The sequence below is a fragment of the Melospiza melodia genome, unplaced genomic scaffold (genome assembly GCF_035770615.1).
Source record: "Melospiza melodia melodia isolate bMelMel2 unplaced genomic scaffold, bMelMel2.pri scaffold_35, whole genome shotgun sequence".
Classification (NCBI taxonomy): domain Eukaryota; kingdom Metazoa; phylum Chordata; class Aves; order Passeriformes; family Passerellidae; genus Melospiza; species Melospiza melodia.
The window spans coordinates 5037927-5048632 of NW_026948670.1; the positions used below are offsets into that span (position 1 = coordinate 5037927).

General features: G+C 52.3%; 1 protein-coding gene across 1 annotated transcript; it reads left to right on the forward strand.

The window, feature by feature from the left end:
* Window positions 1-374: 374 nt before the first annotated feature.
* LOC134434359 (olfactory receptor 14J1-like) lies at window positions 375-9475 on the forward strand (the record flags this gene model as incomplete). The annotated part of the gene is made up of 2 exons (XM_063183026.1): window positions 375-1001; window positions 9410-9475. Coding segments are annotated over 2 exons (693 nt in total), but the record flags the coding sequence as incomplete, so codon positions are not given.
* Between the last annotated feature and the right edge of the window lie 1231 nt (window positions 9476-10706).

The window sequence follows — 10706 nt, forward strand, 5'->3', positions numbered from 1 at the left end:
TACAGAGGATGGTATATGGGAAATGGCTTTGTTTTTCCTTGCAGCTATCTCCTTTAAATCTTCACTGTCCTTTCTCCATTATTAGGTCCCAAGTCCAACTGCAGTAAATGTCCAACAGCAGCTCCATCAGGCACTTCCTCCTGCTGGCATTGGCAGACACGCAGCAGCTGCAGCTCCTGCACTTCTGCATCTTGCTGGGCATCTCCCTGGCTGCCCTCCTGGGCAACGGCCTCATCATCAGCGCCGTAGCCTGCGGACACCACCTGCACACGCCCATGTTCTTCTTCCTGCTCAACCTGGCCCTCACTGACCTCGGCTCCATCTGCACCACTGTCCCCAAAGCCATGCACAATTCCCTCTGGGACACCAGGACCATCTCCTACAAAGGATGTGTTGCACAGCTCTTTTTTTTTGTTTTCTGCGCAAATACAGAGTATTTTTTCCTGACCATCATGTGCTATGACCGCTACGTGTCCATCTGCAAACCCCTGCACTATGAGACCCTCCTGGGAAGCAGAGCTTGTGCCCACATGGCAGCAGCTGCCTGGGCCAGTGGCTTTCTCTATTCACTGATGCACACAGCCAATACATTTTCCCTGCCCCTGTGCCATGGCAATAACCTGGGCCAGTTCTTCTGTGAAATTCCTCAGATCCTCAAGCTCTCCTGCTCCAAGTCCTATCTCAGGGAACTGGGGCTTCTTGCTGTTAGTGCCTGTTTAGGACTTGGGTGTTTTGTGTTCATTGTTTTCTCCTATGTGCAGATCTTCAGGGCTGTGCTGAGGATCCTCTCTGAGCAGGGACGGCACAAAGCCTTTTCCACATGCCTCCCTCACCTGGCTGTGGTCTTTTTGTTCCTCAGCACTGCAATGTTTTCCTATCTGAAGCCAGCCTCCATCTCCTCCCCATCCCTGGATGTGGCAGTGACAGTTCTGTACTCAGTGGTGCCTCCAGCCCTTAACCCCCTCATCTACAGCCTGAGGAACCAGGAGCTCAAGGCTGCAGTGAGGAGACTGATGACTGGATGCTTTCAGGAATATTAAACTGCTGACAATTTCTTCAAATCACTTCCAATAAAAATCATCTATGATACTTCTTTTTGGTTTCATTGTGGAGTCATTTGTCCCCTGTTCATGTTGTTCATGTTATCCACAAAGAAATGTCATTGTAGCATTTCTGATTTTGTTTGTCTCTACCTTCCCTATGGCCACAGACTTTGTTAATAAGGGGCTGGTCCCGTGGTGGCATTAAAGGAAGGAAAGGATCTCCCAGCAAAGTATTCTGCAGAGATGCCGTTTTGTTGCCTTCTCTGGAGCTGCAGCAGCAATGTCTGTGTGCAGAGTTGGGGCAGATCAGTGCTGGCCCAGCAGCTGTGCCCAGCAGCAGCAGCACTTGGTGTTGCCAGTGCTGCTGCCGTGGCCCTGCCCCACTGCCCTGGTGGCCCTGGTGTTGCTGTAGGGCCTGAGTGCTCTCAGGGCCAGGCACAGTCCTGGGGGTGGCAGTGCCGGGGCTGCAGCAGGGACAGGCCATTGGCACTGCTGGGGCAGCACTGACGCCTCAGGCCAGGCCCTGGGGGCTCCAGGCTCCTTGTCCAGGCTATCTCAAGAACACAGCCAGGCCAATGCTCAGCACAGAAAAGCCCTGTGAGCAGCCCTAGGCTGGCCGTGGGCAGGCTGGGGTGAAAGAGCATAGCTGGTGCTCTGCAAGAGCCCTGGGGCAGATGGGAAGGAGCAGCAGAGCAGGGGCTGATCCATCCCCAGTACGCTGCACAGCCCAGGGCAGCGTCCCAGAGCGTCCTGATGGAGCTGCCAACAACATCCCCCCTCTGCATCCCTGGCCTCTCCCCCTAGCTCACACAGGTGCCCCATCCTTGCAGGCACAGACATGGCAGCACTGGCTCAGCAGCCCCTGTTTGCATTGCACACAGCAGGCAGGAGCACCCCCATGCTGTTGGTGTGAGGATATGAACCTGAGGGAGAACAAATGCCATCAGCCCCTGGGGCCAGCAAGGGCTGGGGGATGGCAGGGAAACCACTCAGCTTTGTCCTGGCCTCTGCACTCAGCCAGAAAGTTTGTTCCCATGAGCTGGGAGTTGCCTGTGCCACTGCAGACGCTGTTGCTCAGAGCCAGGGCTGCCTGGCAGCCACGCCCAAACTGCCCTGAGAATTTCCTTTGCTTCACCTTTGATTTGTTAACTCTTCCGTGGTACACATTTCTTCCCATTGTCCACCCCTGTTCCCTCTCCTGCAAACAGCCCATCCCTGTTTGCCCTTTCCTCTCTGGCCCCACTCCCCATTGCAGTTCCTTACTTGGCCCCATGGGAACGTCCCTTGGGGAGCAGGATCATCCTGCAAGTGCTGCAGGAATTGTCTGCAGGCTCCCGCAGTGCCTCGTGCTGCTCCCTTGCCAGAGGCACCCCAGGCCAGGGGGGCACATTTGGGCTGCTGTGTCTGGCTCCGGGGCTCCCTGTTCTGGGCAGTGAGGAGGAGCTGCAGAGGCTCTGCAGGACTGACAGGATGGGCTTTGGGGCTGGGAGGAGAAGCTGAGCGACCTGGGCTGCTGGAGCTTCTGAAGAGGAGGCCCAGGGCTCATCCTGCAACTGCTCCAAGGGCAGTTTCAGAGAATCCCAGAATCAGCAAGGGTGGAACAGGCCATGGAGATCATCAAGTCCAAACTTTGCCCTGACACCGCCTTGTCTCCCCTGAGCCTCCTCTTCTCCAGGAAAAACAACCTCAGCTCTCTCAGCCACTCCTCATAGCTCTTGTGCTCTAGACCCCTCCCCAGCCTTGTTGCCCTTCTCTGGTCATGCTCCAGGCCCCTCCATGTCCTTTCTAATTTGGGAGCCCAGAACTGGACACAGCACTCCAGGTGCTGCCCGACCAGTGTCAAGCAAAAGGGAAGAATCCCTGCTGGCCACACCTTTCCTGATCCAGGCCAGGAGCCATTGGCCTTCATTGGGCACACTGCTGGCTCATGTCCAGACTGCTCTCCCTCAGTCCCTGCAGGTCCCTTTTTGCCTGGCTGTGTTCCAGCCACTCTGTCCCCAGCCTGTAGTGCTGCAAGGGTTGTTGTCGCCAAAGTGCAGGACCCAGCACTTGGTCTTGTTAAACCTCACCTTATTGGATTTGGGCCCTGGATCCAGCCTGTCCAGGGCCCTGTGCAGAGCCCTCCAACCCTCCAGCAGATCCATACTCCCAGCCAACTTGGTGTCACCACGGTTCCATGTGGCCTCCCAGTGTTACAATGTCCCTTTGGTTCCATGGGACCTTTTATGTCACAAAGTCCCTTGGATCCTTGGGCCCCTGCAGTGTCACAATGCCCCTTGGTCCCCAGAGGCCCTGCATTGTTGCAATGGATCCTTGGTTCCATGAAGTCTGTCAGTGTAGCAATGTCAATGGGATATTTTCTGAAAATTCCCTTCGCCAGGATTTCTTCTCCTGGGAAGATGAGGAGCTTCAGCTTCTCCGTGTTTTGCTTCTCTGGAATGTGGTCTGGAGATTGTTTATCCAAACTTGTGAATTAACTTAATGACCAATAACCATCAGCTGTATTGGACTCTGAGGAGTCAGTAGTGAGTTTTCATTATCATTCTTGGTAAGCCTTATGTCTCTATTCTTCTTTTTCTAAGGCACAGTTTTTGAAAAGCATAATATAATATAATATAATATAATATAATATAATATAATATAATATAATATAATATAATATAATATAATATAATATAATATAATATAATATAATATAATATAATATAATATAATATAACATAACATAACATAACATAACATAACATAACATAACATAACATAACATAACATAACATAACATAACATAACATAACATAACATAACATAATATAATATAATATAATATAATATAATATGAATCAGCTTTTCTGAGAACATGGAATCAGATTCTCGTCTCTCACCTTGTCCTGAGCACCTCACAAACAACACACAGCAATACTCTTCTTGGTTCCACAGTGTCACAATGGCCCCTTGGCTCTGTGCTGCCGTGTCCTACACAGTGTCACCATGGTCTGCTTAGTGCCACCAGGCCCTGCAGTGTCACAATGGTCTCTTGCTTCCCCAGGGCCCTGCACTGTCACAATCATCAGAGAATCAACCAGGCTGCAAAAAACCTTGGAGAGCATCAAGTCCAACCTGGGACCCAACACCACCTTGTCACCCAGATCATGGCCCTCAGTGCCACATCCAGTCTTTCCTTAAACACTTCCAGGGTTGGTGACTCACCCACCTCCCTGGGCAGCCTGTGACCTAACACTGTGCTCCCTAACCAATGCCAAGAACAGAGGGAAGCTCACTGTCCTGGTCCTCCCAGCCACACGCTTCCTGATTTATAGGAGTGCTAGGGCTTGGATAAGGGAAATGGTGGGGAGAGAGTGAGGGCAAAGTGTTATTGATGGTCAGCCATGAAGAATCTTGATTTTCGTATCTATTCAGACTGCATTAGAAGGTGCTAGAGATCAAAACTAACTGGACATAGCTGATACCAATTTATATTCACGAAATGAACACTAGACAGGAAAAAACCAGTTATCTCTGCATTTTTTTCAACAAAGTATATTCACTTTCAATACACTTCTGAAATCTATCTAATTAACCACAGAAGAATTGAAAACTTAAATTATTCCCTGGGACTTTTATTTTTCAAGAGTTTTGCATAAATATTTATGAGCCTTTGTGACTAAATTCCTGAACTGAAGAGCTCAAGAAAGAAGAGGCCTCTACAGGAGTAAAATTCAACAGCAAACTCCAAGTGGCTGAGGATCCATCCCCATCAGAGCAGCAATGAACAGAAATGGGCACAGCTTTGTGGCTGCCCCAGCTTTGGTATGGGGCCTGGGCCTGGAGCAGGAGCAGCACTTGAGGGCCCCGTGGCTGGGGCTCTTGTGCTGCCCTGGGAAAATGGGATGGCAGTAGGGGGTGCAGAGCTCTCAGCACCTCAGGCAGAGGGAAGCAGGGCAGCCAGGGTGCCTCCTTTGGCCTTGGCCAAGCACCTTCCCCCATGGCTGGGGCTGAGTTCTGTGGCAGCTACAGCTGCTGCTGTGCCCTTGCCAGGGGCTGAGGCCGTGGGGCAGTGCCCAGAGCAGCCTGGTCTGAGCAGAGCTGTGGGGCCAGAGCCGGCTGGACTGAGCTGGGGAGAGGCCCTTGGTGCTGCCCAGAGCTCAGGGCAGCTGGCAGAGCTTGCAGGGAGCTGGGCCGGGCTCCAAGAGCCTGGCCCAGAAACCATCAGTGTCCATCTCAGCCTGACTGAGCATGCAGGGGCAGGACTGAAGCCAGGCCTTGTAGGGCAGGGCCAGCGCCTGTGCAAGGCATTGCAAACAGGCAAGTGGCCCAGAGAGGAGGCTGCTCTGTGCCCTTGGTGGCATGGACAGAGCAGGGAGGGGGCCCAGGACATTTGTCAGTGCCAGTGTCTGTGCTCAGCCCTTGGCAGCTGTGCCTGCTGAGCCCAGCTTTGGCCTGGGCTGAGTTTAGCTGTGGCCCAGCTCCATCCTCCTGCAGGTCTCAGGGCCTGTTCCCGGCCATGGCCAGCCCTGGCTGCCTCTGTGCTGGCCCAGAGGTCGGCAGAGCCCAGGGCAGGGGTGTCTGTGCTGCCCCACAGGTGCCAGGGGCTCTGCAGGAGCTGGCAGAGGCTGCCCAGCAGGGAGGCCATGGGGAACAGAGCCCCAAGGCTGCTGTGGGCACCATGGCACAGGGGCTGTTCCCAGCCACAATGCTCCTGGCCTGGGCTGGGCCTGCAGAGGGCCTGGGCCACCGTGTCTGTGCCAGCACAGGGCCACCAAGGGGTCACGCAGCCGCTGCCGGGGCTGACAGCAAGGCCAGGCACACACAAGCAATTGCTGAGCATGGCCTGCACTGGCCAGGCCTGACTGTGCCAAAGGCAGAGCTCAGCTGCCCTTGGGGGCTGCAGCAACCGTCCAGAGCCCAAAGAGCCTCCATGGCTCTGCTGGAGACCAAGGCTGCAGGAAGGAAATGCAGGGCTGGTGTGGGATGCGGAGGGCATTGAATTCCAGAACACCTTATTTCCCAGGGGTTTGTTGGCTGACAAGAAATGAACATCCCTCTGTGTCTCAGGCAGCTCCTTCTCCAAGGAAAGCAGGTAGGCGTTGGAGCCAAGGAGCTGAAAGCTGCAGGTGCAACCTGGGCTGGAGGGAGCTCAGATTTGCACAAGGCTGCTCTGAGTGCCAGGGCTTGGATGGGGGAAATGGTGGGGTGGGGGTAGGGACAGAGTCAGCCATGAAGGGTCTTGATTTTCATATCTATTCCAACTGCATGAGGAGGTACTTGGATTCAGTGTCAACTGGAATTTGCTCGTATCAATACATTGACAGGGAAAAAACCCCTACCGTTGACCTAAGAAATCTTTTCTCACTGTCTTTTTAAATAGAATCTATTCAATTTGAATACACTACTGAATTTTATCTAATTCACCTCAAAAGATTTGAAAATTAAAATCAAATTATTCCCAGAGGCTTGGGTTTTTAAGGTGTTCTCAATGTTAATGAGCCCTGAGACACTGAATTCCTGCACTGAAGAGATGAAGGCTGAACAAGCCCCTGGAGCAGGAAAATTCAGCAGCAGCCTCCAAGGTGCTGAGGATGTCAGCAGCCCTCAGTGAGGCCATCCCTGCCCAGAGACCGTGGGGAAATGGGCAGACAAGGAGAGTATCCCTGGGGCTGGGGCAGCACAACTCAGAGGCACCAGGGGCTCCAGCTGGGAAATGGAGTGTGGAATGTGGCTGGGAAAGCTCTGCCTGGGCTGTGCCAAGCAGGACAGACAAGCCCTGACTCCCATCTCCCAGACAAGTCTCTTAATGAGATATTTAAAAGGAAATTCAATTATTTATGTGCTCTGAGTTGGATGCAGTGGAGAAATGCCATCAAGAGGTTCTCAGGCACTCAAAACAACAAAACAGCCTTTACTGGCAACCTGGAAAATCAAAGAAATTTTTGTGAAAGCTTTAATATTACATATAATCAACAGAAAACACCTCTTTGAGCATTAACTTGACCCATTCAACTTTCCAAACTCTAAACCTGTTCAATTTTAAGTTAATAAAAATGTGCAGGGAGAGGGAATTAGAAAGATTTAGAGAAGCATGCACAGAGCTACCAACTCCTGGACTCCAGCACTGTTCAGATGGAAATTCCAAGAGGAGGCAGGGTGAAGATGTGTGCTTGCCTTGTGGTCAGCCTTCAATAACCCTTGGTCTTCCTGGGCCCTTCCCCCAGGTGGGAATTGGGCTCATTTGGTCTCTCAGGAGCTGGGCTGGGGGCTGCAGAGGTGGCTGTGGAGCATTGCCTGTGCTGTGCCAGGGACTGGCAGACACTGCTGGGCTGGGATAGAGGCTCTGGGGGGATTGGGGTCACAGGGCAGGGCAGTGCTGGGGTTGCAGGGAAGGGAAGGTTTGGGGTTCCAGGGCACGGCCAGCCTGGACCTGCCCCTTCCTCCCCCACACATGAAAAGTTTTGAGCCAACAATCTCGTCCAGTTTTTCACAACAGGCAATGATGGAGGTGAAGTTCCAATTCTCTCCATGGGCACCTCGAGGGGAAGGACAGTTCTTTTCTATAGAAAGGAAAGCACAGACCCCGATATTTGCAAGGGAGGTCAGAGCCTCACTGGGCCAAGGCCAGCCAGACATGTCAGGAATGACAGATTTTTTCTGGGAGCAGTCTTTTTTTTAGGAAATTTTGGAGATGGAACCCCAGTCTCAGCCATGGGTTCCTGGAGAAGCAGGACAGCTCCTTCCCATAGGAAGGAAAGTGCAGAGATTTCCCCAATCTTTTGGGGACAGATGGGAAGCGACCCTTGTGAAACCACTGCAGCCAGATTTGTACCGGCAATATTCCTATGGGAACAATCCTTGGATATAAGGAAATTTGGGGGAGAAATCCCAAATCTGACCATGGGTTCCTGGAGGAGAAGGAGAATTCTTTTCCATAGGAAGGAAAGCACGGAGCCCCGTGCTTCAGCAGCAGATGAGAAGAGATCTTCAACATGCCAGGGTCAGCTGGACCAGTCAGATGGCCCCTGGGAGGCCAAACCAGCCAGACCTGTTCTGTGTTCCCTTGGTTTTGTGGGGCCCCACAGTGCCAGAATGGTGCCTTGGGTCTATGGGGCCCAGCAGTGTCACAATGGACTCTTGGTTCAATGGGGTCCAGCAGGGTCACAGTGACCCGTAGGTTCCAGAAAGCCTCACAGTGTCATAATGGTCCCACTGATTCCATGAGGACTTACAGTGTGACAATGGTCTCCCTGGTTCCCTAGGCCCCACAATGTCACATGACTCCTCTCTTCCATGAGCCCTGCAATGTCACAATGGACCTTTGGACCCTGGGGGTTTGCAGTGTCACAATGGTCTCCTTTGGCTCCACAGTGTCATAATGGACCATTGATGACACGAGGTCCCTCTGTGTCACCCTGGATCCTTGGTTCCATGCATCCCTGCAGTGTCACAACGGTCTCATTTGGTTCCCAGTGTCACAATGGACCTCTGATGACATCAAGCCCTGCAATGTCACAATGGACCTTTGGTTCCATGCAGCCCTGCAGTGTCACAATGGACCCTTGGTTTGATGGGGCCTCTCAGTGACATAATTATCCCTACACTCCAGGGAGCCACACAATGTCAGTACAGTCCCCTTGGTTCCATGAGGCCCAGCAATGTCACAGTGCTCTCCATGGTTCTATGAGGCCCCACAGTGTCAAAATGGTCCCTTGGTCTCACAAGACCCCACAGTGTCACAATGGTCCCTTGATCTCACAGGGCCCCACAGTGTCACACTGGTCCCTTGGTCTCACAGGACCCCACAGTGTCACAATGGTTGTTTGGTTCCATGGGCCCTGTGCTGCTGCATTCCCCCCTCCCCTTCTCAGCTCGCCTTTCCAGCTGAGAAATGCTCCCTGGGCCTCGGCCTTAGCCAGCAGCCCCTGGGCTCAGCTCCTCTGCAGCTCATCACAAACACTGTCTGCTCCAGGCACTGCTGCTGCCCAACCAGCTCCTGGTTTCTGCAGCAGCAGGCTGGGAACTGTTTTTGTTCCCTCAGTGGCACAACATCCCTGTTCTCACAGTGCCAAAGAAAGCTGTTGGTGCCAAGTGTGGCCAGGATGAACCACTGCTGGGACTGAAGCCCCTCTCTTGGGGCCCTGCAAACAGCGCTCCAAAAGGAGCCCTTGGAGCTCTCCTGGGCCAGCGACTCCCTCTGAGTGGGGCCTCTCCCAGCTGGGAACAACGACAGAGCCTGGGCCAATCCCCCCACTCCTCCAGGCACAGCCCTTTGCCCTTTGCTGGGGAGATGCCAAAGGATCCTCAGGGAGCATTGCCTGCCCTCAGGGGAATTGCTCACAGGTGCCTTGCACTGACTCTTTGTGTCTGTGTGCACACAGGAGTGCCTGTTCTGGGAAAATGTGGCAGGAATGCTGCTCTCTGAAGGGTTTGAGTGCCTTGGATAAGTGAGTCAGTCAGATGTGTAGATAAGTTTAAGTCACTAGGTCTAAGTGGAGCTAAATGCTGTTAGGAGTTTTTCTTTTGCAAAGTTGTTATGTTTAATTTAAGGTAACTATTGTTAAATGTTATTCCTCTGTTAAATTGCAAAGTCATACGTTATAAGTTAAGGTAAGTACTATTTAGTGTCACAGACATTTTTCCATAGAAATCCTTTCTTTGGGATTTGCTCATCTTCTGGGAAGCTGGGGCCCCAGAAGAAGAATGTAAACAATTGTTATCAGCTGGTGTAGAATGCAACAGGTGCAGCTGTGATTGGGCTTGTGTGAGTGTTTGGATTTGCTGACCACTTACAGGATGGTTTGTCCTTGCTTTCTGCTGGACACAGAACTTTGTTATTCATTCTTTTCTATTCTATTCTTAGCTTAGCAGCCTCTGCAACTTCTCTCCTTATTCCTTTTAGTATAGTTATAAGGTATTATATATCATATATCAATAAATCCAGCCTTCTGATCATGAACTAAGATTGTCGTCCACTTCTCTCATCTGAAGACCTTATCAGGTCGCTGTAATAATTTAGTGCTGTTCTTATGCTACATTGTGAAGTTGAACGTATCTGTTAAGGTTAAGGTGTAAGTTCAGTGCTCTTAAGTTTGAGCCCTGTTAAGCTTTAGGCCATATTCCTTTTATCCTTGCCCTCACTGTCCTTGTGTCACACACACCCACACCCACACCCACACCCACACACACACTCACACACACCCACACGCACACACACGGACAGTTCTCGGTTCATTTCTGGTTTGGTTGCCTGGATTTGGTTTGGTTTTGTTGTTGCTTTGTTTCCTTGGTGTGCCTGAAGTGTCCAGTCAGGAGCAGAGAGACTTTTGCCAAGGAACTTTGTGCTCCTGTCCATTAATATTCAATCTGGTTTTTGCTGATCCCTTGTCAGGGATTATTTCAGCGCTCTCAAGGCCTCATTCGTAAGAGGGTGAAGGAGCCCTGGCCCAGGCTCTGGCCCTGGGGGACACGGGGACGCTTCCACGGGATCCCTGTCCCCCTGTCCCACCCCCAGGGCCCCGGCCCCCATCCCTGTGTCAGGCTCCGGGGTCGATCTCGTGGAACATCCTCTGGGGGAGGCTGCGGCACCGGGGGCGGGGGGACCCGGGGGGACAGGGGACCCCGCTGTGCACAAGCAGGGTTGGACTGCTCTGGGGGGCCGGGGCAGAGTGACCTCCC